General features: G+C 36.3%; 3 protein-coding genes across 6 annotated transcripts; 2 read left to right on the forward strand and 1 right to left on the reverse strand.

The window, feature by feature from the left end:
• The first annotated feature begins 74 nt into the window (after positions 1-74).
• On the forward strand, positions 75-6633 carry LOC132706220 (glycogen [starch] synthase). 3 transcript variants are annotated; one of them, XM_060677422.1, is made up of 13 exons: positions 75-196; positions 674-828; positions 881-1254; positions 1315-1515; positions 1571-1679; positions 1736-1889; positions 2044-2164; positions 2319-2485; positions 2544-2736; positions 4236-4458; positions 4811-4974; positions 5319-5519; positions 6367-6633. In XM_060677422.1, the coding sequence occupies exons 2-13, from the start codon at positions 687-689 to the stop codon at positions 6397-6399; spliced, it is 2082 nt and encodes a 693-aa protein (XP_060533405.1). In that variant the 5' UTR covers positions 75-196; positions 674-686; the 3' UTR covers positions 6400-6633. The 3 variants fall into 3 exon arrangements, with proteins under 3 accessions (XP_060533405.1, XP_060533407.1, XP_060533408.1); XM_060677424.1 differs by lacking the exon at positions 75-196 and adding an exon at positions 237-412; XM_060677425.1 differs by lacking the exon at positions 75-196 and adding an exon at positions 428-606.
• Positions 6634-7093: 460 nt separating this feature from the next.
• Positions 7094-18409, forward strand: LOC132706196 (putative fatty acyl-CoA reductase CG8306). 2 transcript variants are annotated; one of them, XM_060677380.1, is made up of 7 exons: positions 7094-7329; positions 10435-10672; positions 13663-14134; positions 14199-14381; positions 15872-16121; positions 16177-16434; positions 18015-18409. In XM_060677380.1, the coding sequence occupies exons 2-7, from the start codon at positions 10439-10441 to the stop codon at positions 18151-18153; spliced, it is 1536 nt and encodes a 511-aa protein (XP_060533363.1). In that variant the 5' UTR covers positions 7094-7329; positions 10435-10438; the 3' UTR covers positions 18154-18409. The 2 variants fall into 2 exon arrangements, with proteins under 2 accessions (XP_060533363.1, XP_060533364.1); XM_060677381.1 differs by lacking the exon at positions 7094-7329 and adding an exon at positions 7930-7991.
• LOC132706197 (hatching enzyme 1.2-like) lies at positions 18407-27680 on the reverse strand. Its single transcript, XM_060677382.1, has 6 exons — positions 27024-27680; positions 26731-26874; positions 24724-24831; positions 24424-24665; positions 22821-22954; positions 18407-18633 (listed from the first exon to the last, which is right to left on the reverse strand). Exons 1-6 carry the CDS (start codon positions 27155-27157, stop codon positions 18418-18420), a joined length of 978 nt encoding a protein of 325 aa, XP_060533365.1. The 5' UTR covers positions 27158-27680; the 3' UTR covers positions 18407-18417.
• Between the last annotated feature and the right edge of the window lie 292 nt (positions 27681-27972).

The following is a 27972-nucleotide window of genomic DNA, read 5'->3' on the forward strand; positions in this document are numbered from 1 at the left end:
GGTCACCTTGGAAAGAGCGCATTTTGAAGCAAATCAACTGTGGTCCCACCAGTATTTTCATTTCTATTTCATTCTAACCAGTGAGGCTATCGGAGTGGATCTTTATCGCACTGGGCGTATTAAAAAAATCGTGTGTACATTTTTTCTTGGGGTGTATTTTGGTCTATTTTTCCAAATTTGTGACTGAAAAATTGGTGTAAGTAATCGTTCTGTGGAATTTCTAGAGTTTTTTTAACCAATCTTGACTTTTTTTTCCCAAATTGGCCTAAAATGTTCGAAATCAACGGGCGATTTTGATAAACTTGGCACCATGCCTGCAAAATATTTTTTTTATCCAATTACTTTTAATTTTGGTACTTTATGTAATGTTTTTATTAACTGGATTTAATCCCGCGGTGTTCAAGTGACGCAAGTAAAGCCTGATTATCGCTCATTCGGACCGCTTTTATTAAAAACCATTTTTTTGATTGACTTGTTTTTATCATTTTCCGAATTTTATCGTCTCGGTATCGTCGTAAATAATATTTATTGAAAATGTTTCGAATGTGTAGAATTTTACGCATAGTGATTTATTTTGATGGAAAACGTGTAGATAAGACGCCGTTTGTAATACATAATATTTTATTTTAGTTTGATAAGGCCTGTCCTGAATACAAAATTTATGATTTTTTAGGTTTTAATAGAAAATGTCCCGGGAACGAGCCATGAGCCGCAGATTTTACAGGGGCGAATCGTATTCCAATTTATTGGCATGCATGGACCGGGGACAAATGGCTGAAGAACAAAATCGGTGGACGTTTGAAGTCGCGTGGGAGGCCGCCAATAAGGGTATAACGTCTTCTTTGCCTTAATTTTCAGACATAATTACAGTACCTTGTAGTTGGTGGTATCTATACTGTTATTAGATCGAAGGCTTATGTTTCAACGGAAGAAATGGGAGACCAGTACTGTTTAATTGGGCCCTACAAAGAGCATTGCGCCAGAACGGAAGTAGAAGAAGGGCCCTTGGGTTCAGAACCATTGAACAAAGCAGTTGAAGCTGTTAGAAATAAAGGTTATAAGATTGTCACTGGAAGGTGGCTGGTTGATGGTAACCCACAAATAGTATTGATGGATATTGGCAGTGGCGCTTGGAAATTGGATGAGTTTAAGCAAGAACTATGGGACAAAACAAATATTGGTGTTCCCCACTTAGATATTGAAGCTAATGATGCCATTATTTTAGGTTATATGGTGGCAGATTTCATTTCAGAAGTAATATTTAATTTTTTCCTGTATAAAGGTTAAGTGTTGGTTATTCTCTATTAATTTTAGTTCAGAAACATCGCTGAATACGACGGTGGCGATTCGCAGCCTAAAATCGTGGTGCACTTTCACGAATGGCAGGCTGGCATTGGTCTGATAGCGCTCAGAACGAAGCATGTACGCGTGGCAACAGTGTTTACCACCCACGCTACTCTGCTAGGTCGATATCTGTGTGCTGGCAACACTGATTTTTATAATAACCTCGACAAGGTTGGTATAATTTATACAAATGCTTAAATGATGTACAAAATAAAGACATTTCCAGTTTGCTGTCGACGAAGAGGCTGGAAAAAGGCAGATATACCACAGGTACTGTATGGAACGGGCGGCTTCACATTTGGCGCACACTTTTACCACAGTGTCCGATATCACAGGCAAATTGTTTATCCTTATGCGTTTCGCCTTAAATGTTAGCCGATTCGTTTTTCAGGTTATGAAGCGGAGCATCTGCTCAAACGTCAAGCTGACGTCATAACGCCCAACGGTCTAAACGTCAAAAAATTTTCCGCGCTGCACGAGTTCCAAAATTTGCACGCCCTGTCCAAAGACAAAATACACGAGTTTGTCAGGGGACACTTTTATGGGTAGGTGAGAAATTTGTGATGTTAAACATTCAGTTAAGCCCGTTTTAATACTTAAACGTTGAGGTTAAGTATTCAAAGTTTCATGTTAGTGCTGAGGTTAGGTTAGGATCGCGTTGGCCTTGGTTGTAATTTGGTCTTTGCCATTTGCTTTCAGGCATTATGATTTTGATTTGGACAAAACTTTGTATTTCTTCACGGCGGGGCGTTACGAATTCGGCAACAAGGGTGCCGATATATTCATTGAGGCGTTGGCTAGACTTAACCACTATCTTAAGGTAAGGTCAATTTAAAATTTCAATGGTGGTGAAAACTTGTATAAAATTGGCGAGAAAAGCACAGATTGCTGTCAATAGTTAATCAGCATTCTTCGTATTTGTTTGTCTATCCTGAGATTCACTTATTAAATAATGTATTTTTTTACGCGGCCAGTCATCCCATCCCGATGTCACAGTCGTCGCTTTTTTGATTTTCCCGACGAAAACGAACAATTTCAACGTCGAATCGCTGAGGGGTCACGCTGTGACGAAGAGCCTACACGAAACCATCAACGACATACAGGGAAAGATGGGCAAAAGGATGTACGAGATTTGTCTGAGGTGAAAGTTTCCGCACATGCGCGATTCTGAGCAAATAACCAAACCGATGGGCTTCTAGCGGGAGGCTACCGACCGGAAACGAACTAATGACCAAGGAGGAGCTGGTCAGGCTGAAACGATGCATTTTTTCCTTGCAACGCGACGGTCTGCCGCCCGTCACCACCCACAACATCGTCGACGATTGGAACGATCCCGTGTTGAACTCGGTTAGACGCTGTAATTTGTTTAACACGACCCACGACCGGGTCAAGGTAAGTCGACGACGGTCTGTAGGATACCAAACGCCTGAAATATAAAATATAACTTAACCATAATTGCCACAAGAGTTATAAAAAAATTAGGAATAACCTAAAAAAAAGTTTTAAGCAGTCTGAATGGAACCTTTTACAAAAATTGTAGTATTTTCCATTTTTTGTAAAATATTTAAAAAAAAACAAGACCATATTTAAAAATTTTGCCATAATGTAAAGGAAAAAAGTTACAACGGCGAAATGTTGAACTAGTTTTGAGATATTTATGTAAATAACGTACCAATGGAAATAAAAAGTAGAGCAAATACCAATTCTGTCCAGATGAATGTTGTTGGAGCCTGGTGTATACGGGCGTTCACGTTGAGTATCGTATTGAAAATTCTGGAGACCTAAATAGGAATTTTTTCTAATTTACGATATCGCTGCTCCCGAAAAACAATGCCCAAACTGCACAAAGCATAATTTTTCTAGAGAAGCAAAAACGAAAATGAAATTTTGGTATTTATCCCTAAAACTTTGAATGCACAATTGTGACTTCGAAAATGTTGTATTAGTAATTTTTATATATATAGTAAGTTTTCCTATATGTATATTAAAGATTAATGAAGAATTTAACTCAATTTCCAAAAATTTTACATTTACACTGTTTTCTTTGAATGTCAAATATAAGGGTGGTATTAAAAAAAAAGTGTTTTTACTATTCATTTCAGAAATATAAATGCTTCAGACGTTTCGTAAGACTCATCATTGAAGTCAAGTATTGGTCATTTAAACACATGTATTAACTAATCTCCATAAAATTTTGAAATAACTAGTTCACTAAGGTAAGAAGATATTAAACTCTAATAACGCTGTGTTTTTCTGCAAAAAAATTTAAAGGCAAAGAGAAACTGACAGGGAAATTTTAACCAAAAGTGATTCACAATTTTGCCCAAACCCAGAAAACGTGCTAATATAGACATGGTGTTTCTGAATTTACAATGTCTGGTTCAAATTGTATTGAAAATGCTGGGTGTGAGTAAATATTTCAGAGAGATAGATCATGGCGAACAATGGCCGTGTACCGAATTTGAAAAAAAAACCTATTTGGTCTCTCCCATATACATATTAGATAATAGAGTGGCCTTACTAAGATAAAAATTGATGCGCGGCAGGCGCTATTGATATTTTCATGGAGACAGGGAATGATTTTCCCTGCATGCCTCTACATTTCATCCATTTAACGAGATCTAGGCATATTTTGAGCAAATACTACTGTAAAAATGCCGCACCCAAACTTATTGACGATCTGTCAGCTGCCATGTTGGTTCCTGAATGCCCCAAGGTCATTGGTTACAAACGAGATTTTAAATCTTGTGCATGCGCATATTTTCATGGTTGCTTCAGAAGTCCCTGTATTATCAGCATAGGCTGGTAGCTATATGGGTTCTCCAGAAATTCTAATGGGATTCTCAAGGTGAGTGACCGTTTACAGCAGCTATATAGTATCTTGGTTCCAGATAGTGTTCCATCCGGAGTTTTTAAGCTCGACTAATCCCCTCTTCAGCCTCGACTACGAGGAATTCGTCAGGGGGTGCCACCTGGGCGTGTTCCCGAGCTATTACGAACCTTGGGGCTACACCCCCGCGGAGTGCACCGTCATGGGGATACCGAGCATCACGACGAACCTGTCCGGCTTCGGGTGCTTTATGCAGGAGCACATCGCCGACCCGATGAGTTATGGTGAGTCCCCGAAATGATATTTAACTTTCGTTTTATACAGAGCGGATAAAGATTAATGAAAAAATATAATCAATAATAAGAAAATTGTCGCGAAAAATGACATGTATTAGTACTGTTTCTCGGCATACAGAAATAAATATTGCACACAAATTCAAATTCAAATCTTAGTAAGAAACTTCTATAGGTGTGTCGAGTTTTGTCTTTAAGGTGCAACGTTGTTATTAAAAAAAAGGTCTTAGAACGTTTTGAATCTTTAAATTATATTATTATTATGATTGGTCCCTCACTGCCTAATTTTTGAAATGCTGGAAGAATGGAATAGTTTGAACTATTCAAGCAATTTAATTTTTAGGCATATACGTGGTGGATAGACGATACATTGGACTCGAGGACTCCGTGCAACAGCTATCGAAGTATATGTACGATTTCTGTAGGTTAAGTAGGCGGCAGCGTATCATTCAGAGGAACAGGACGGAGAGGTTGAGCGACATGCTCGACTGGAGAAACTTGGGAGTAGTAAGTGCCCCGCCCCGCTTCATCCATGCGCGACATGTTAATTTTGTCAATAGAAATGAAAAATCGTTTTTTTATATAAAAAAAAGTGTCTATACCTCAATACATATTTCTAGCCGTTAAGTGCTCATCTTCAGCTAACGTCTCAAATAATGTCAATAGAGTAACTAAAGCAGGGGGCTCAAGGTTACTAGTAATATAGAAATTAAAAACTTCTTGAGCTCAAAGAGGTGACTAATATGAAGGAGGTAAAACTACGTAGTTTTAGTGATATTTCTCTCTTCAGTTTAGTACTCCACTTTGAGGAGTGGATTAATTTTTGAATTTGAGTCCTTATTTTTTCAAAGTACTATCGCCAAGCGAGGATGCAAGCCCTGCACAAACTGTTCCCCGACTACGTGGAAGAGATCGAGTCCGCGATCGGAACCCTGAAGTATCCCCGACCGATTTCTGAGCCTCCGAGTCCAAATTCGAGCCAGTTCACCACGCCGGCGGCCTCGGTACACGGCAGCGACGACGAAGCCGACTCGGTGGACTCCGAAGGCGAGGTAATGTCCGAACGCTATCTAAAGCCATTACGTCATCGCGCTAAGCTCCGCCCATACCCAGCAAGATTACAGAGATTACAATAAGTAAAAAAGTTCATAGAAACTTATGTTGTAAACTTGTTTTTGTCTAACCAGTGTAAGATCGGTTTAATTAATTTAAACAATACAAAAAGTGGTGCACTTGCAAACAACATTTTTTTTTCAGAAATGGATTCTATGCAACAAAAATGTCAAGTAATATCATAAAAGACGATTTGTCAAATTTCTAAAGAAATTCACTGGTAAATGTTATGAATCTGACTTTACCTTTATGATACTTTCCTTTAACAATGATTCTCTGCTTCCTACACTAAAATACACAATTTTGCAGTAATCAGGTGTGGGAAAACTGTCACTTTAAAATGTCAACCTCACGTGCCACTCATTTTGTAAAATTATACCCAAAAGTATTATCATTAACTTCTTCAGGCACTCATTTGCAACTAATTAGTGTATAATTGGGTATTTTAGAGTAGAAAGTAAAAAATATATTAAAATGAAGGTCATCGTAACACTAAAGTCGGATTCATAACAACAGTGTATTTCTTGACAAATACCATAAATTGGTTTTTTGCCGATTACAGAGCTCTCCAGCAAGAATCCAAAGGAAACAAATTCTGAGTTTGAAAATGGAAAAAAATGTGGGTTTCCATTTAAGATTTTAAAGTTGCTCCTCCCTACCATAAGTGTGGTGAAGGGGGTGGGGAGGCATCTTTTTTAGTATTATTGAATATCGAAGTAATTTTTTGACCCATTATATGATTCTCGAGTATTCCATTCCTATACTTTTTGTTTGTCTTTATTTCAGCTGGAAGAACTCAAAATCAACCATCACAAGTAGAAAACAGGATCCGCCATATTTTTTTATAGGTGGTACGATAGGTATCTAAACGTTCTTCCTCTGATTTCCAAGAATACTCACCGTCGACGTTTGGAATATAATTAGGGCCGCTGATTGTTAAATTTTTCCTAATTTTATAATTGAACCCTAAATATTGATATATATTGTTTTGTCAGGAACCCTACGAAATATGAATTTTAAAGCCAAAACTTTGTCTATAAAAATATTTTCGTATTCCTTAATAAAATCTTTATTTTTCCTGTTTTTTTTTTTACGGCGGTCCGAAAATAATGTCTGTGCGTCAGCATAATTTATGTCATAAACTGCAGATAGAAATAAGTTAAATACAATAGATAAAGCATCAAATTACCTTACCTTTCCATCATTACTTCGTCTGCAGAAAATGACCATTGACAGCCTCCTTATCCTTAAAACATTTGTAAGAATTCAACATTTTCAAGTAAAAAGGCTGTATTTTCTGAGATAAACAAAAGATCTGGGATTTTAAGGGAACTGTGTTATCGATAAATAAAACATCAGGTTATCCAGTATTTCGTTAAAATGCCATTACTTTCACCATAAGACGGACCCGTCAAAACTTGACGCAATGTAATTAAATGCGACTGGACGTTATTAACATTAATTAGATATGCGGTGTTTATTTACGTAAAATAATATTTCAGTATTCTTCGGACGCACGGAAACTAGTTAAACGACTTTGCGAAACGGGGAACGCTCGAACCGACCGGCCGCCTTATTTTTCGTCTAGGAAGGCGTTGGCGAACGCCAGCGGTGTTGAAACTAAGCTCATTTCCGATTTGTATTCCGTGGCGGTTGTTTGTGTTCTTATGAGCGGAAATTTTCGTTAAGTTAAGTTACAATTTTTGAACGCGTCAGTTTTAATCGAGAAACGTTTTGATTTATAATTCGGTAAGTTTACATGTGGGCGTTATGGAAATTCGTTGCCGGAACCTAACCTAAAAAGTAACTCGCTCGTTTTTCTGCGTCCAAGAGTTTGTTTTTCCGTGTGTTGCCTGATAGAAATAATATTCAGAGAGATGCGATTTTTGCTGCAAAGTAATTAACACCCAAGGTCCACGGCCGGTAGCAAAACAATAAAAAAAACTCATAAAGTTTTTATTAGTGTGGTGCCGGTTGACAACATCGAAATTTGTTTATTTTTCATTTGAACCTTTGATCGCGGTAATTAAAATAATAGCCATTAAATGTAAATATTTAGTAGGTAACTAGGCTAATGAGTTGAAAAAATGCCAACGTAAGATGCGAGTTTGGATGAATTTTATTATTATAAAAATTAAAAATTTATTATTAAAAAATTGTAACGTTTTTGCAGTATTGAAATATTTCGTTTTGTTTTCAACAAAAATTAAAAATGCATCAGTATTTTGAATATGCAAAAAATTAAATAAAATGAGAAGTAGATGTTTTTTTTTTAACTATGTAGGTGTTTGTTTTAATTTTTTTTGGTACACCTTTGCGTGTATCTTGAATAAAACAACAACTAAAAAAGTGTTTTGATGTGCTAGATGTTTGTTTCGACATTCGGAGGCGACTTGTGCAATTTGAATTAGGTAATTATAATTTTTCAAGCATTTAATTAAGACAAATCGACAGTAATTATTAATTAACGGGAACTTTCTATTTTTCCTCATACCTGCTGGTTAAAAAATATTATAATGCTACGTTGAGAGAACTGGTTTCAACAGATCTAATAAAAACATGTAGCAATAATATAGTAGATACGTGTACGTACTTGAAGTAACGGGAGATGTTGGAGATATACAGGCACGAATTGGACTGGTTTCTCTTCGAAAGGGACCCAATTTTCTTATCTTTCTCATATTTAAGAATCAGTCGGGCTTTATTGTTTCGCCTTTCCATTTACATATTCAACTTTAAAAAATATGGAGTGCCATTTATGAACATTCAAGTTGTCAAAAAATTTGCTATAAGTTACGATAAGAGAAAAACATCCTCGTTTTTTGAGCCGTACGCATGAGACGATAGATATCTTGAGGAATATCATGTTCTAGCGATGTCCCAAATGGTCATTAAATTACCGTTCACCTTTAGCGTGCTCGTATCAGAGATTTATTACCAGAAACTTTAGAACCTACATTTTTGTGTGGAAACATTTTTTAGTTTTATGGGCAGACGCGCAGCAGCTTCGTTGCGCAATTATTTTAAAGTTTTAATTCTTTGAACACGCTATAAATAAGTTAATTATTACAGCCATATTCGCGACATAATATATGCGTACACATGATAAATATTGATCGTACAAAAAGAATGTTATTACCGCAATTAAATTTAAAAAAAGTTTTTTATTATAAATTATGAAAAAGTCAAAATGGTCGCTCGTCAAATAAGTGGCGTAGTTTCAATTTTTAAAGATATTTAGTAACTTTTGTCAAGAATGACGTTTGAAATGTACCTTCTTCTGTCGCTGGTGTTCATGTGTATGTTGCCTGTTCCCGATCCGCTTGTAAGATGTTCCGTTTCACAGAGAGGGTCCAGATTTTCTGACTTTACATGTACAACGTGGTTTTTACTAATTTGTCAACCGCGATAATGTTGCTTCATTTCCCTCCCTATCTACTGTTATTCCTTTCTATCATCACGAGGGTCCATTTTGTTTATTAAAATTTGGGTCACTCGTTTTGCTTCTTATGTTACGACTGAACATCAATGCACATACATTAATGTTTATTTTTGCAACTCTTCTTTTAAGTCAATTGGAGTAAGAGAACGGGAGTCGCTTCAGGATTGCCTTGTTGAAATTTTCAACTTCAGCTTTCGCGTTTGCTTGCGGCCAGTAAATTCTATATTATTTTCATGGCACTTTTGTTAATTACTGTTATTAATAGAAAGATGTCAAGTTCGGGGCAAATAAAATATTCGCATTGCATATTAAATTATCCATATCCAATGTATTAAAATAATATCAAATGCAATTTGACTGACTACTTCAAATCATAATTATGCAAGGCTCACAGCCGCCACCAAAATGTTTTCGGAGATATTTCCCACGCTTTGAATTGTCAATTCTGACTGTCACGTCAATGAATGTATTCGTGTTGTTTTGCGAAAATGTACCCAAAAACCGACGGTCGTAGAAAAAGCATAGTATGCAACACGTTCGTTAATAGTATATTATGCAACAAGTGCGGTAAACGGTATTTGACTCATGAGTTTATTTGACACGAGCGGAGCGAGTTTTTAATAAACAAGTGAGTTAAAAAGTTTACCGAACCTGTTGCGTACTATACTTTTTCTACGACCGTTAGTTTTTGGGTACATTTTCGCAAAACAACACAAATACATTCAGAATTGACAAACGTCAAAATTGAAAGCTTGGGAAGTATCTCCGAAAACATCCGTTGGCTCCCAAATCCGTGCTGCAAATTCCCGGAAATGTCCGAAATGGATCAGATTCGTGGGAAACGTAACTGACGTGGTAAAGTGACGCTTCCCCCACGCTAGATCGGTGGGTAATTGGGTATTTTGCAGACGGGAGTAGAAAAACTTTTTAACTCACATTTCAAGGATTTTACCGCTCGAGTTTGGCAGCAATCGGATGTTTTTGACTTGAATATTGATGTTTGTCAATTCTGACGGTCATGTCAGGGAATGTGTTCCCGTTTTGGAGACACCCTGTACTAAATATGTTATTTGTACAAAAATCACATAATTACCGTGATACTTTTTATTAAAACCTTCAAACTTCAGCTCGTAAATTGCCTAAAACACGACACAACTGAATTAGATATAATTTTCAACTGCAAAACATCATTTTAAATCGTCCAAATTGAAAATATTCCATAAATACGCAGTATACAATCTTAGACCTTCTGCAATGGAAATCGAAATTTCCCATAATTCGGTCGATGGATAACGACGGCAACATTAAAATTCAAATTTCGGTGGGGTTTTCAAATCGTCGCCCGATTAATTAAGTAAACTTTAATTTTCGATTAGCTGGTGAATTTTTGGTCATTAACTTTTTATTTCCAGCGACATGCCCGCCGAAAACCTGAAGACTTTCTACTCCGGAAAGAACATTTTCATAACCGGCGGCACTGGCTTCGTGGGCGTTTGTCTCCTCGAGAAAATCCTGAGATGCATTCCCGATCACGGCGACATTTATCTTCTCGTGAGGCCCAAGAAAGGGAAGGAGATATCGGAGCGACTCGAAGAAATCAAGAAGAATTCCGTATTCGAAAGACTACTTAAAGAACAAACCGTTGAAAAGGTAACTATTTGAACTACTTGGTCGGAGTTTTATTGCTTTTTTATTTCTGTTTCTATTTCTGTCCACTTAGCGGAGCGAATTCAAGTTCAATGCCGACTGACATTTTTTAGAAATAAGATTACTTCTATAAAATAGTTTAATTCCAGGGTGAGTGCATTTAAATATTTTGCGTACCCATTATCTGGTCGTTTGTGTGAATAGTTTGAGCTGTCGTTTATGTATTGTCCAAACCAGTAGTTCAAACCAACTACCTTATATCCTCACTCATTCATACTCATTCCTGAAAAACAATAACACAGATAAAACACATCTTTGAGTTTTTATCCCTGATGCAAACAGAAACAGTTGGGTTTTCAATGTTTTGAAAATAAACACGAAACATACAGTTCGAAAAGGCATTTTTTTACAAATAAGACCACTAAAATACATTATAATTTTTCCATTTGGTTTCCAAAGCACAATTGGATTTTAAAAATTTCGAATTTTGTGTGAACAAATGGGCAATCATATTGAATTTCTTTTACTGATATTATAGGTTAGGAAAGAGATATGGAAGTGCGGTTTTCACTAACCTGTTAGGGTCTTATTTGGCCATCCTTTGTGGCCATAAAAATGACATCGCCGCATCTAATTTTTTTGAGTAAATAAATTGTATTTGTAAATATTTTGCAATCTGCTCAGGGCTACGTTAGGAGCCTAAAACAAGCGCTTTTCAGTAACTCCCAACAGCCGTTCTGGAGTTGTTGACATTTATTTCCGGAAATGTTCGAACACGAATGAAAAAGAATGGAATTTATCCCAGCTTTACAATTTCCAGTCTATAATTTCAAGAAACTTCAATTTCAAGCTTTGCCTTTTGAACGCTTTAGTTATAAAATTTTTCGCCCCAAGCCTTTGCGACAATTAATAACTGAAACGTTAATAGTCATGCGATGAATGCAAAAAAAAATCTGTAGTATTACCTTTAGCGGTTCGTTGAGTATGGTTCACAGGTACTTTCTTGGATTATAAACTAAGTTTTCTGACACATTTTTCTTAAGTGGTAAACTGGCCTATGCGAGTCTTTGGGTTTGTTACTTCACATTGCTTTAGACTCCTCCATATCTTTGGTTCGCTGTAGACTAGAGTATGCATTTGCGGTATGGTCTTTATATTATGCTTACCACATAGATAACATTGAAGCCGTTCAGAAAGTATTTTTAAGATCTGTGGCTTCAGACCTCCTACCGTGTTATAACGGAGGCGTTCAACATTGATGCTATTCAAACCAGAAGATTCCAGAGTGATTTATTTTTTCTCTTTCTTAAGATTTTGAATGATTGGTATTATTGTCCAGCTCCTTTACATAGCATACACAGCATTGATTTTAGCTGTCACACTGCTGCCTTTGTCTCCATTGCTTTTAATGAATGTAAAAGTTTTGTAAATTGGTTAAACCGTAAACAACTGAATAAATAAAGATTGTTTATTAGAAAAAAAATGTTATCGTATTTCTTCGTAGTTCTAATTTGACTTAGTGAAAACGGCGAGCATGGCGAAAAATTTTATCTTTAGATGATAAAGTTGCTTTAATTCGGGAGATAGAACGGGGAGAAAAGAAAAGTGATGTGGGACGTCGATACGGACTGACACACTCGTCTGTAACCACGACTTTGAAGTGCAAAGAAAAAAATCATTCAGGCTGAAGCGGCAGGCAGTTGTAGTAAAAAACTAAGAAAGCCAAAATTTGAAGATTGGGATCGGGCAATGTTGCAATGTACCACTCTCTGGACCTATCGTAAAACTAAAAGTAGAAAAGTTTGCTGAACTGCCTGGCATTATCGACTTTAAGGCTTCGGAAGGATGGTTGGAGAAGTTCAAACAGAGACATGGTATAAATTATGGACAGATAAGTGGGGAAGCCGTGATGTCGACAGAAACGTCACTAGCGATTGGCTGGAGAAGACGTGGCTAAAACTAGCAGAAAGGTATCCTGCTGACGACATTTTTAATGCTGACGAAACTGATATTTTTTACAAAATGACGCCAGATAAAAGTCTTAAATTTCGAAGCAAAAAGTGTGTGAGTGGAAAACTTTCTAAAGAACGTATAACAGTGTTAGTAGCTGGCAATATGAGTGGGATAGAAAAAAGAAAGCGAGTCGTGATTGGAAAATCAACTAACCCACGATGTTTTAAGAACATCAAGCATTTGCCGGTCACTTACAAGGAAAACAAGTCTGCATGGACGACATCGCAATTTTTTGAAGAGGAGATGCGGAAATTGGATGCAGAAATCCCTATATTCCAAATTTTCCATTAATATGCTAGATGCAGTCAACTTTATTAGTAAAGCTTGGAAAGAGGTGACAGCAGAAACAATTCAACACTCCTATCGTTATGCAGGATTTATTACCGAGACAGAATGCGAACAGCACTTGGAAGATAATCAGCCCCTAAGAGAGTGGATAAAGCAGTTTCAAACAACAATTACGTTTACAAGTGAGGAGTTTCAAGATTTTATGATGATAGATCAGGATCTGCCCACAACAGTAGACTTGACAGGGGAAGCCGTATTACAACAAGCAAGAAAGGGTGAGGAAGAGCACCAAGAGGAAAAAGAAGCCCTATATTCAGTTAAGCTGCTAGAGAAATTTGTTATGTATCATGGGGAAGGTGCCCTTCTCGAAGAAATGGTGAAAATATAAGCCAAAGTACGAGATGCGTATTGGCGTACTAAAAAAAATCAAAAGAAAACTACCGATTATTTGATATATTAAATGTAGTTCTTAATTTTTTATATAAAATGTTCCTAAGTAGATGTTAAAATATGTATATAAAATAATTAAATATTACAGATCGCATTTGCGTTTTGTTATTTTTCAAGTGTCTATATCTCGTTATAACGAAAAAAAAAGCAGTCTCTTCAATTTCGCAATATAGAGTTTCGACTGTATAACATTCGACATAAATTTGGGCTATTGTTCGATGGACATAAACGTATTTTTGCAGGCGTTCGCGAAGGTCAAAGCGGTAGCAGGAGACGTCGGCCAGGATAATTTGGGCCTATCCGGCGAAGACGCCAAATTGCTAACCGAAAAAATTAACGTCATTTTCCACTCGGCCGCTACGCTAGATTTCGGTGATACCCTGAAAACTACGGTCGTTATCAACTTGTTGGGAACCCGAAGGGTAACCGAGCTAGCAAAACGGTGTCGAAATCTGAACGTTTTGATCCACGTGAGCAGCGCTTACGTCAATTCTTATCGATTAGAGGCAGACGAGGTCATATACCCTTTACCGAGGGATCCGGAAGAGTTGATCTCGTTGGTGGAGAAATTAACTCCCGAAGAGCTCGAGGAAAAGACGCCCGATATTCTGGGCACCCATCCCAATACCTACACGATTACCAAACACATGGCCGAACACGAAATTCAAAAGGTGCAGGCTGATTTTCCGTGCGCCATCGTCAGGCCCAGCATGAGTACGACGCTAGACATAGCTTCAAAGTTCGATTTTAAATTTCGTTTTTTTTTTTTTTTTTTTAGTTATCGGCGCGTGGAAGGAACCCCAGAAAGGCTGGACGGTTAGCAAGAACGGCCCGCAAGGGTTCTTGATGGGCGCCTCCAAAGGCGTTATCCGAAGACTACCGGTCGCAAAAGAATTGGTCTACGATTATATACCGGTCGATATTGTGGTCAATGCTTTGCTCGCGGCAGGATTCCACGCAGGTATGGTCTGTTCATAGATATAAGAAACTGACCAATTGCTTTTGAACGGATTATCCAAGGGTTGTCATTAATATACAATGCAAAAAGATTATTATTATTAATTAAGGTAATTAATAATTAATTAATAATTACTTAATTAATTAATTAATAATCTTGTTGCGTTGTATGTTAATAACCACGGACTCGTTTGTGGGGGTTTGTTGATACGCAGTAGTTCAAACGTACCGGATTCACATACAAATTTCTTAAATATTTTTTGTCTGCAAGGCAGTTCAGAGTAAGATACTGTGCGTTCAAGTTATCTTGAAGACATTTTAATTGGCTGTAACTGTTTTGTTTTTAGAGAATCAAGGTAACAAAAAACAAAATGTAGGGTTAGTAGCCAAATTTTTTTTTTCCGAGTGTTTCATAGAATATCTTAATTTCAAAGATTGTCGTGACTGACCACAACAACAATAATTATTTACAAATTAAAGTAGAATAAAAACACTAAAAATGACAAGACACACTAAAGTAAAAAATTCTTTAACTATTCTAAATACTGCTGTATGTGATCACCATTTTCCTGAATACATGATGTCTGGCATTTAGTAACTTTTTCGGATTGTCTCTTAACTGACTGATTGCCTTTGAAACCCTTTGCTGAAGTTCTACAACATTAGTATAAGGAGTTCTGTGGACGTGATTTTTTATGTGTCCCGAAAAGAAAAAATCAATTAAAGTTAAGTCGGGGCTGTTGGCTGGTCAAACCATAGTTCCGCCGTTACTTATTCAACCTCATGTTAAGAAAGAAAATTTTTAACTTGCACAACTTTGTGGGAAGGGGCACCATCTTGCTGCCATATAATCAGCGCTGATATATTTAGGGGTGAATCGTCTATATATTGTTATATTTGGTGCTCTAAGAGTTGAAAATAATGGTCTCTAGTTAACTTTTGATCTATAAATATCGGACCCAAAATATGCCCACCTATAGCGTATTTTGTCTATTACAACCCTTTCTTGTGATGAACGAAATTTATCAGTTCATAAAATGTTTTTCATAAAATTATTATTTTCATTATGTCCATTTACAAAATCCAAACAAAACTGCCTCCTCCTTTGACATTGTTTTGCGCTTAGTTTTTGAGTTTTACGAAATTTAAATGCACTATATTTATATTCTTTCAAAACTGAGTGGATTGATCCCCGAGAAATACCTGTCTCTTCATATAATCTAGTAACGGAGGAAAGTGGATGTACTTCATAGGATCCTAATTTGTTTGCCTAATTTTCTTTGTTTAAAACATTATGACTCCCGCATATATCGTTCATTAAACACTCGTCCCGCTCGTGTCAAATAAACTCGCTCTAAAAACAATAAAGTTACAGGCAATTAAAATGTTATCAAGATAAATGGAATGCATGGTACATTTTTGTGAAAGTACCCTTGACGTTTTTTTGCAGCGAAATTTTCGTTCAGCCCGTTTTCATCCTTTTACTGTTTCCAGGAGTCACCAAGACCAAAAATGTCGAAATATACCATTGCACGTCGAGTACCAGGAACCCATTCAAGTGGCAAACCATCGAGCACATCTTAAACGATTACCTGCACAGATTTCCGTTGAAATCGGCCGTTTGGTACCCGCACCTCAAGCTGGTACCTTCCGTGACATTGTACAAGATATCCGCGTTCTTCGTGCACATCATACCGGCCATTTTATTGGACACCATCACGCGAGTGACCGGCGGAAGGCCGATGTAAGTGTCGCCGCCGCCGCTCGAAAGATTCGCCTACGTTTCGGACTCATTGCAGACTGATGAAGTTGCATCGCAACGTCAACTCCTCCCTCGACCGCCTGTCCAAGTTCATTTTCACCGAGTGGAAGTTTAACGCGCTGAACACCAACAATTTGCAAGACTGGATGTCGAAGAGCGACCAAGAAGAATTCAACTTGGACATTTCCACGCTCGTGTGGAAAGACTACTTTGACGATCTGACGTTGGGCGCTCGCGTTTACCTCAGCAAGGATCCAATCAAAACATTGGAGGCGGCTAAAAAGAAGGACAAAATGTAAGTGAATTGTTTTTTTTTTTTTTTTTGAAAATGTACCAGAATATAGAATGTGACATTATTCAAGATTCAACATAATTAAAATTACCATCATTACCATGTTAGATTTTTCTAAATTAAGTAATTACTTTTTCATCCTTATTATTTATTATTATTAAATAACAGTTAATTTTATTCCCTGTTGAAATTAGAAATAAGTAATTTATTGCCTTTTTTATCGTTAATCATTTTGTTTCTCCTAATATTAGAAGAGTTAAATTATTAAATGTTTTTTTTTTACTTAGTAATTTGTTATTATTAAAACATGTATCATCTTCAAAATTAATTTATCGCCTTTATTATCTTATATCATCATTATTATCCTGTTTATTGGTACATATCATTTTCCGATCTTATAAATTATTTTATCATTTTATTAGTTCATCATCATAATTTATTATTTTATTTTGATATTTTTTATCATATTTTTTTTAGTTTAATTATAAAAATAATTTGTATCAATTATTTATTTGTTGTCATTACAATACTTAATTCAGTTATAATTTACCGCCTTTATCATTCCTCATTTATTAATTTATCCACGTTTACTATATTTTATTTTCGTTGGCATTATCAATTTTTCTAAATTCATTTGTAACTTTATCATGTTTCTTTTCATAAGTTGTTATTTTATTGTTTAGAGAACCTGAAAAGTTAAATAATTATGTTTACCCATTATTACCATTATATTTCATTAATTTGATCTTTTTTTTTTTCATTGATCGTTTTTGTTTCTTAAATATAATTTTTTACCAATTATTTAATTTATTATTATTTAATTTTATTTTATTTTTCAGAAAAATTACGCATTATTAATTGAGAGCCTTTTTTTATCATTAATCGTTTGTTCCTCCTAATTATTATTATTACTAAGAATAAAGTTCAGAGGAAAACCTATTATGCACATTGATATTTAGTAACACAACACATATAATAAACATTTAGTTAATGCTGTGAAATGTCAGAAGGGTAGAAAAAATAAATATTAAATCATAAATCACCATTTATAATTAGTGGTCGTGATCTTCAATTTTAATTTATGACAATTATTATCTTATACCATCATTATTATCATTTTTAACTTATTAGTTTATCCTGTTTTTTAGCATTTATTATCATTTCCCGTTTTTTATTATAGTCATCATCATAAAGTTTTTTTTATCATTGGTTGCCTCTTTTGTTCGTTTGTTTCTTAAATATGATTTTTTCCCAATTATTTAATTTATTATTATATATTGTTACTTTATTTTTCACAAAAATTAGACATTAATTTGCTACCTTTTTTTATCATTAATCGTTTAAATAATAAACTAGTAGTCGTCAATTTATAACTATTAGTTTCCTGCTTATTTTGTATTCTTTTATGATTCTTCAGTACTATTTTTTCTTTTATTATTTATTTTTATTAAATTTAGGAAGTACATACAATTTACTAAGCATCAACGTGCGATGACGCATCCCATTTTAGTCGGTAGTTCAAATGTACCGCGACATCTGCTCTTATAAGCCGCGCGTGTGCATTTATGCGCTTTTTATTCCAGATTATTCGCCTGCCACGTGGGTTGGAAAATCGGCGTAATTTCATTAATTTGGTGGTTGTTTACCGTAGTGACAGGCACCACGATGCTGAAAGCGTTTTTCGTCGTGCCCGTCATTGTCATCCTGCTGAATATGCTGTAGCGTCGCTATCATTTTCATGCAGCGTTGTCCAGAAATTTTACGTTTTCGTTATACTAAAATTAACGTAGATCCAGTTTTGTTGATAGTTTCAGAGTTTACGGCTCATTGAAATTATATTTTTTACGTTATTTTGGGCCAGTATTGTCGGTGTAGTTTAGGAGTTTGGTTAAATGGTTAATCGAAATTTACGTTTGCGTTTATTTTAATGATATTCTTTTGTACGTTGTTTTCTCGTAATAAACACACTCGAAACGAACACGGGTTTTATTTTCGGTGAAATAGCCACGTCAAAAAATTTCCGGCCGCCTCTAATAACGGATTCGAAGGTTCGTTCTTATTGCCCCCGGTCTGCGCGTTGCCGCTGACATTGCCCGTCACCTGGTCCGTTTTCTCTGGACATTTGTACATCTGGTTGATTTTCGCGAGGTCTCCCCTGCTGAAACCTTCCCGTTGACCCATCTTCTCCGCCTTGGACGGATCCTGCGCGACCAATGTTTTGCATTTAGACATTACGTACATCTATTTGGAGCCCAGCGCAATTTCATTGGTCAAATCCAAATGTCAAACCATTAAGGCAAGGAAAATATACTGCGAATTAATTTAATGAAAGTGATGTTAGTTCCAATGTATCTGCAGCATAATATTGTTTAAAACGCTTTACTTTGTTCTGTCAAACACAGTTTGTAAAACTTAAGTATAGATGGCGCTTCTTAACTTCAAATTAGCAACAGCGCCAAGAGTAAGGTTAAATGGGACGCACGTTTTTCACATTTTACTTATTGTAGTGTAAAACCATACCAATAGTTTAGAATAAAAACATTTCGAAACCGAATAGTGAAGTCTGACGAATATGTTTAACAAGGTTCTTAAAATAACTATGGGTTTTTAATACGAGGTGTCTTCAAAAAGTATCGCCAATTTTGTGTTTTTTCAAAAATTATTTATTTATTCATGAATATCTATTTTGTCCCCTTCAAAGTAATCCCCATGAGATATTATACACTTGTGCCAACGGTTTTTCCAATCTTCCAAGCACTTCAAAAAATCATTTTTTTTATCTTCTTCAGCTCCTCCTTCGATGCCGTCTTTATCTCGTCAAGAGAAGCGTAACGTCGCCCTTTCATGGGCCTCTTCAGTTTAGGGAACAAGAAAAAGTCACAGGGGGCCAGATCTGGGGAATACGGTGGCTGCGGCATCATTAGTGTGTTGTTTTTGGCCAAAAAGTCGCGCACAAGCAACGATGTGTGAGCAGGGGCATTATCGTGGTGCAAAAGCCAATTTTTGTTCTTCCACAAATCCGGGCGTTTCTGGCGGATTGCTTCGCGCAAATTGCGCATAACTTGCAGGTAATATTCCTTATTGACCGTTCTTCCCTGTGGCAAGAACTCATGATGCACCACGCCCCTGCAATCGAAGAAAACTGTCAGCAAAACTTTCACATTCGACCGAACTTGGCGCGCTTTTTTCGGTCTTGGTTCGTGCGGCAGCTTCCATTGAGATGATTGAGCTTTGGTTTCCACGTCATAACCATAAACCCACGATTCGTAACCAGTTAGGACCCTCTGGAGCAAATTTGGGTCGTCGCGGACAGAGTTTAACATCTCATAAGCAATGTTCATGCGATGCTGTTTTTGGTCACAATTGAGCAATTTTGGTACGAATTTCGCGGCGACCCGTCTCATGCCGAAATCATTGATAAAAATCGAATGGCACGAGCCAATCGATATGTTTAGGTCCTCAGCAACTTCTCTAACGGTGATTCGACGATTGGCCAATACCATTTTCTCCACTTCATTAATTTTTTCGTCTGTTGTTCTCGGGCGTCCGGCACGCTCTTTGTCGTTCACATCTTCTCGGCCTTCTGAGAACATTTTGTACCACCGATAAACGTTGCTTCGGTCCAAGGTAGCTTCTCCGTATGCCACAGTCAACACCCGCGCACTTAATTTCGTTTTTCACACAAAATTTGATACAGGTTCTTTGATCTATTTTTTTGAATAGGTAAAAATCGAAGGCGATCCAAAACACGTGCAAGCAAAGCAGCTGTCAACAATTAAATGAACATTCAAAATGGCCGAGCTTGTCGGCATAAATGAGAGACATGAGTACCAACATAACGCCACAAAAAATTCGAAATTCGAATATACGTAACCCGCGAAAATTCAAAATTCGCGATACTTTTTGAACACACCTCGTACTTTGTTCTGTCAAACACAGTTTGTAAAGCTTATGAATAGATGGCGCTTCTTAACTTCAAATTAGCAACAGCGCCAAGAGTAAGGTTAAATGAGACGCACGTTTTTCAAATTTTACTTATTGTAGTGTAAAACCATACCAATAGTTTAGAATAAAAACATTTCGAAACCGAATAGTGAAGTCTGACGAATATATTTAACAAGGTTTTTAAAGTAACTATGGGTTTTTAATACTCGTATACTACATGGGAACTGTCAAAACGTTTTGTCAGTGATTGAAGTGCAGACAGTCCGGGAAAGAAAAGTGGATATAATGAGGACAAGCGAAAAAAAACACCCTCAACAAATAAATATAGGTGCAATTTCGCTTTTTTGTATATTTGTCTTAGTTGCATTTCACGGGTTTCTGTCGGAGTTTTAGGCCGCATAAAACTTTTCCGTTCGCGCATTTTGAACGCATTTTGCACTGAAACTATGATCGGTTTTATAATTCGAATCTGACCAATGAAATTGTACTCGAAATCAAATGTCTGTCAGGTGTTATAGAATTTTGTACAGAAAAATAAGGGCAGGTAGACCGGAAATATTTGATTTTCCGTTTTTAATTGTTTATTTAACAGTAAATTACTTATTTTCGCTAATGTTTGTTCAAAATTAAATCTTAAATGAAATTTCATTTCTTTAATGGAACATATTTTATGAGCTTTTCTGAGAGACAATGAAAACCTCCCTATACCTATACCTAAATATGAAGGACCGCCAAGTTTCTGTAAAAATTGGATTATTTGGAATATTGCGTAGTCATCAAATTGTGAATCAATTCGATTGAGCATTAAAAAAAAATTGGAATTTGGAAATTTGGATTATAATTAGTTTTGGGACTGGTCAATTGACCATTTGTTAGTTGACTAGTCAAAAAATGCAATTGTAGAGTGTTATCTATCATTATTTAATAATAATACCTATTTTATAATAAATTATTATGCGTTTTTGATGTCCAATTCAAAAAATTTCCGATTCGGGGATTTACAATAAAAATATCGACTTAATTTCTTCATAAAAATAAATAAATATAAATTTTATGCTATCTTTAAAATTATTTCAGTCAATTAACACAAAAAAATTTGACCGGTCAATTCCACAACCCTAGTTATAATTAATACACCTATAATATAAAAGTGCTTAAAAAACTCATAATCGAGGAAAATATTTACTTCCATTAGTAGTGCCAAAAGAGCTATGTTTTGAAAAAAAAAATGGGAAATATAATTAGTGTCTCGGAAATCGCAAAATAACCAGGAATTGATGACGCAACGGAAAATCCTAAATATACCGGATGTCTATTTAAAAAAATTAAAAAAATCAACTTTTTCGAACATGCGGCAATGTCGCATCGCTAAAAATACATTAGATAGTCATCACTTATGTAAGCAACCAAATTTTTAGAGGGTCTCGTCTACCATAAACATGTCGCCGAATCACCCTGTAAATACCGTAAAACTGACGTGTCTAATTGATTGAAAGGCACATGGTTCAGAATGATATTACATCTTTTAAAATTTTTAAATAATTGAAGTATAGGGAAACTTTAAGGAAGCTACCATGATTTTTTTTCAGAAATCCAAAAATGAAATAATTCACCCGTTGTTAAATTTAATTAAAGGAGTTAGGTGCTGTGAGATAGTTATATCTAATGCAACTCCTTTTATCGCATGAACCGTATTCAAACAAAAACTGTTGTAGTTTTTACAAAACTTCTGGTTTCCTGACGTTTCGCCAATCATCCTATTGGCTTCTTCAGAGTTTAACTTGTTGCATCAGGGTTTTGTTCGGTGGTCTGTAGTGTTCTTATTCTATGGTCTTGAGAGGTTAGAATGTGGGACTCTCGAACTGGTATCTCGCGCACTTATGTCTAAATCTCATGACGCTGATCAAATAAAGGACTTGTAGTGGAGTTCTCTTTTAATATAAAAAGCCTCCAATAAGACATAACTGATACCTTAAAGCGGCCTATACACATGCAGGCAAGTATTAATATGTGACAAAAGACATTTTTCGCACAGCAGCAGGCCCCACCAACTGGTGAACCTCGAGGTTTACCTGAATAGTGTGTGACCGCAATTCGTTTCGTACTTGCGCGCGGACTTGCCTGCATGTGTATAGCCCCCATAAGCGTAACAAAAACCGACGCAGGAGGAATCTAGAAGTTTTGTAACAAGGATATACAAATGCCGCAGTAGTGAGCTACGCTGTATATTGTGCACCAGAGCAAAAAACCCTAAGAGACAATAAAACATTGGGTTGCGGCCAAACTAACCTCGATACCTAACTAAATAAATTAAAAATAAACTGTAAAACACCTCGTATAAACGAGGCATTTCCAGACCCTCATTTAGACGTTTGTTTTTTCATAAGATGTGGAATCTATCCTTAAAATTTCTTAACAGCGATCTTTAACACCGTGTATATCACCTTCGGTATGATGGTGGGTTGTCCGTTGACGGAGAACGCTTTCCTCGAGTAGTGCATCACAGATCTGAAATCGTACGGCACGCCGAATCCGTTCGTCTTCTCTTTGTCCGCTTTGTCGAAGTTGTTCTCGTGACCTTGGAAAAAAAGCCGCGAAAATGAGTGCGCAGGGAAAACCGCGCATGTGAACTGTATCGTGTATAGCACTCGATAAATGGTCTGGTCAACCATACCCCTAATAAAATGAGCAAGAAACGAATAAACCGATTTACAAGCGTTTATCACTACAGGGAGGTATTTTGGTAGTGTCGACTCCTTAGAAATTTTAAAATCATTTACATTTCGCCATTAGTGCTGTTACAAATTTGTTTAGACCGTGGATCGAAGGAAACTTCGACGACGGAAGGGTGACGAACCAAAAGGAATGTATCAAAAAAACTATCAACGATCAGCGGCAGAAAAGAGGTATTGCAATAGTTTTTAGTTTTAAGAACTAAAAACAAATTGTGAATTTATGCCAGAGAGCAGTTGGAAAGAATGTTTTCATCGTGTACCTGAAGTCGAAAATACATATAAAGAAATTTGGAGCAACGTAAATCGGTTAATTATATCCGTGGATGATTAGTGATAGCACAGATTCAAACTATTTTGACGACTAAATTTATTTAATATGTATTTATTAAATATATTCATGAATTTTGTGTCTTGTAATAGCACTATTACGAACAGGAAATCTCATGTAAATTTTTATGTTTCCAAGTATTGGCTCCGCTGTTTATTTTATAGCAAGATTGTGATATATAACTTTTTGAAGGGGCCGGTATGAACTCATGCGATGAGTTCAATCTTCAGTTATTGAATTAAATATGGTGGCAACTGATAAAACTGATAAAACAATTACTCAAAGAAATCTTGCACCTGCCATAGATGAAGTGCGTAATGATTATCAAGGTCACCTCATGATTGTTCATGCTAATAAAGCCCGAAGGAGATCGAGAATCTGCCGCAGCCACACAATTTACGTTTTTGTCGAAACAATTGTCATGTCATAATATATAATTTCGTGAACATCTGAACTTTTAGTTCTTATTTATTTTGTTTAGTGTAATGTGCATTTACACACTTCATGCTTTGTAAAATATCACCAAAAATGAAACCATACCATGTTACCATAAAATATTATGCGTTTTTTTGTATCAAATCAAATTCTATTCGGAAAACAATCTGCTTTTAGTTGTTTTCTGTCGAACTTGAACTTTCTTTTGTATATTTTTTGCAAATTTGCATGTTTTTTATTGTAAACCAACCTTTATTTGATATGCCATTGTCCAGCTTGACGTCGTCAAGTTTTGGAAATAGCGTCATGGAAAGTATTCACTGGTGTTTGTTGTATTGGCCTTTTGCAATTTTGTCTTCATATTTAATTGAGTAACTGCAGATTGCTTATTAAAATTTATTAAAACTCGGCACATGAGTTAATCGTAACTCGTGTGCCGAGTTCAAAACGTTCAAAATGTTATTCTACAACATAAAATGTGATTTCCTATGTTCCGTTTGGCAATGGATAACCCGGTGTAAAGTGCTTTGAAATCGTGAGGGTTTTTACCTCTTTTGATGTTCTGCCACGCGATCGACACGTATTCGTCCCTCTCGAATCGGTTCTGCTCGTGCAGGAATCCAGCGGCGTGCATCAACTCGTGCAGCGGCGTCCCTATCCTCGATGTACACGAAGGGCTCTGTAGATTAATCTCCTGCTTGCCTCCTATGCGGCCGACGCTGGACCAACATCCGGTCGGGGTGTTGACGATCGAGACGTAGTCGTCGTCCGATGGTAACCTCTTACGGAAACTAGAAAACAAAATGTACGCGAAAAATGGAGATCGTGTGTTCTTGTTATGGTCCCCACCTTAAGCAGGTGTACTTGTGGTAGATGTTGAAAGCTTTGTTCAGCGTGTCGATGTCGTCTTGGTAGTAGGGGCCCTTTATTTCGTACGGTATCACCCCGTCCTTCCATCTGAAAGTCCGGCAGTAGTTCGTTTGTTCGACGGGCGTTAAGTACAAGAAATAGCCAACATAACTGCAGTGTTGCGTAAGAGTTACAGGAGGAAACCCAATTGCCTCCCCTCCCGTGTGTATAAAAATTAAAAATTGGATAGAAAATTTTGGCCGAACATTTCTTGTCTCTTTTTTTTTTTAAGTTTAATGGTAATAAGGCTTTTAAACAGAGAGGAACGGTAATGTAAAGTTTGTAAACGTTATAGGAGACGGTTCTTTGAAAAAGAGAAGTCCTGTGTGGTGGTGGAGAGATAAGACCCCTAAATCTAAGGTTCAATCTGTGAACATCTGTCCGATATGTTACTTTATTTGTCAAGTAAGGAGCACTGTTATTAAAAACAATGTTGATTTTTCCAAGAAGCTTCCACAGGCTACTGTAATAATTTTTACTATCTATAAATCTATAAACAACCTAACAATGTTAACCGCGAATCATTCATCCGAGACGTTTAGCTCCGCCCCCCTCAAACAATATATAAGCAGATACAGAGTAAAATACGAGCCAGTTTCAGTCAAGCTCTGAAGAAGCCAACATGATGATTGGCGAAACGTCAGCAATTTCGATTCAGCAAAAACCGGCGCAGGAGGAATCCAGAAGTTTTGTAAAAAGTAAAAAATAATGTTGTGAAAAAATACCAAGGAGTGTAGTCTACGCCTATTCTGCATATTCAACCACTTAGCATTCTATAGTTTGTGTGAGACTGGATCATATTTTCTTATACCATAAATTAACTGCAAACAGTTTTTTTGTACTCTCTCAATTCTGTATGTGTCAGTAACACTAGAGAATCCGTTAATTTAATCTTGTGAGCTTCAGACAACAAATGCGGATAAAGCGACTTTAAGGAGACGTACGTATCTGACTATTTAAAAAGGTTTAAAAAAAAAAAAATTAGGGTCTCTCAAGTGTCTCACAGCACGTACATTTCAAATTTTAAACACCGAATATGTTGTTTTCTTTTTCGATTTCCTACAAAATTTGGTGGCAAGTTCTTTCAGTTTTCCCTATATCATATATTTCAATAGATATATTGATTATTTTGAAAACTTAGAAAGATTTAGCTTTATTTTTAACTGGTACTAAAGCCTGTATGGGTAATTGATATTGATAATTACTTACCATTTACAGGGTGTCCAAAATTTATCAAAAGTCCACCATAAACTTTTTTTTTTTAACACAACACTCATATATTATTACATTGTTGGATAGTCTGGTGCAGAATTTAATTCTACATTTTGGCCATACCTCTGACAAACTTGATGACCGTTTACATTATTTTTGAAATTATTTAAATAGCACCCTGTATATTATTTATTAATGCTGCATACGTACTTTTATTTGGTATATAGTATATATTTTATGTTTTGGCGTGATTTTTGGATGGCACTAAATTTTTTTTTTTCACAAAATAAATCAACAAGGCAAACGGCAAAAAATCGCTTCTTCTTCTACCTACAACCTAACGTAACTTCTTTGAGGTGAAAAAACCAAAAACAAGTCGAACTTGTCAGAAAGAATTTGATGGTTTGATTGAGTCTTAATAGAAAATATCAGGCAATAACAAGAAACCCGTAAAAAGTATCCCATATAATCATATACAGGGTGTCGATAAATTTGGGCCCCTGGAGGCGATAATTCAGTTATCAATAGGACTTTTTCATAATATTTAATAAGGTATCCGTAGAACAGATACCTGCTGCGAGACACTTATGAGATATTAAGATTGTAACACTCATATAACACAAATGTGTCTATATTTTTTGGCTCTCTGTATATTAGTAATTTTAATTGTCGTTTAGAATCTGATTTTGATGTTGGCTGGACCTATTACGATTTCCGGATCCTCTTACTGCTCACCTCGATGCTTCGGCGATTAGGCCGTTCCTCCCCTTTTTGGGGAACACGATATCGCCCTCCGCGTACTCCCCCAACTCCTCGGGGTTGTATTCTGACGTTGCATTCCAATTTTCGACGATTTTTCCAGTCTCTTCGCTGGGTGTCCTAGATAATTTTAAGGTTAGTCGATTCACGTTGCCTGTTGGCAATTTGGGTTAGTTAGATAGACTTTAATGATCTAAGATGATGCTCTAGATAGAGAGATCTCTAGATTACCCTAAAAACCATCTTACCCGCGTGGTAATTATACCTACTTGAAGAGTCTGTCTCCCAAATAAGACAAATCTACGTCGGGCACCACGTCGTTGTCTTCTAGCGGCAAAGCTCGGACGCAGACGCAGTTGACCGCCAAACTTAGCACTAGATAAGCTCCGCCCTTCTCGATCATGGCGACTTTCTTTAAAATTATACGGTTAAGTGACCTTTTTACTTTTGTCTGGAACTTTTAAAATTATGGAAGGAGACCGATTTATTTATACGCCGCCGTGCGTGGCGGAATGCTAATTCGAAATAAAAAGATTTCGTTATCTGCGGGAAATTTAAATGTAGGTATACGACCGAGATAATAGTTTGGGGTTTCCGCGACCTTATAAGTTGCCTTTTTGCTATTCCAATTCCATCCGAAGTGTAGATTAGCGAGGCCATTTGCGTTAGGATTAGACAAGCCACATCTGAATACGCGTATATAAAAAACGTTGTTCGGGGCTTCTGAAGCGCGATATCAGTTATTTTCTTTACTGAAAGGATAGCAAGCGATTTGCATTTTGCCATAATACCTCCAAGCAGGCGTTCTACGCGACATCTTTTTAACGCAACCGAATAGATCAAATGCTCCAAATGAAAAACTCTCGATTGTATCGTAATTTTGCGTAGCTTATTAATTGCACCCTTGAAACGCTAATAAAGCCGGCTAAGAAAATGATTAATTTGCTGGTTGGTTTTCAAAAAGAATTCATACGTAAATCGCAACAAAACAGGTTCTATTACATTTCAGTTAGAAGACATTCAATATGCGCATGCGCGAGTCATTTCAAATTTCGCCAAGAAAAATTTGCAGTATCAAATAACCAACATGGTCGATAGTCAATAAATTTGAGTGCGTTATTTCCTTAAGATATGCCTAGATTTCTTTAAATGTTCTGAGAATACGAATTGATTGTGTGGAAATAACAGTTTAAAAAGAAAATGGCAAATTAGTTTTGT

Source organism: Cylas formicarius, unplaced genomic scaffold (genome assembly GCF_029955315.1).
Source record: "Cylas formicarius isolate icCylForm1 unplaced genomic scaffold, icCylForm1.1 PGA_scaffold_8__14_contigs__length_24414737, whole genome shotgun sequence".
In the NCBI taxonomy this organism is placed as follows: Eukaryota; Metazoa; Arthropoda; class Insecta; order Coleoptera; family Brentidae; genus Cylas; species Cylas formicarius.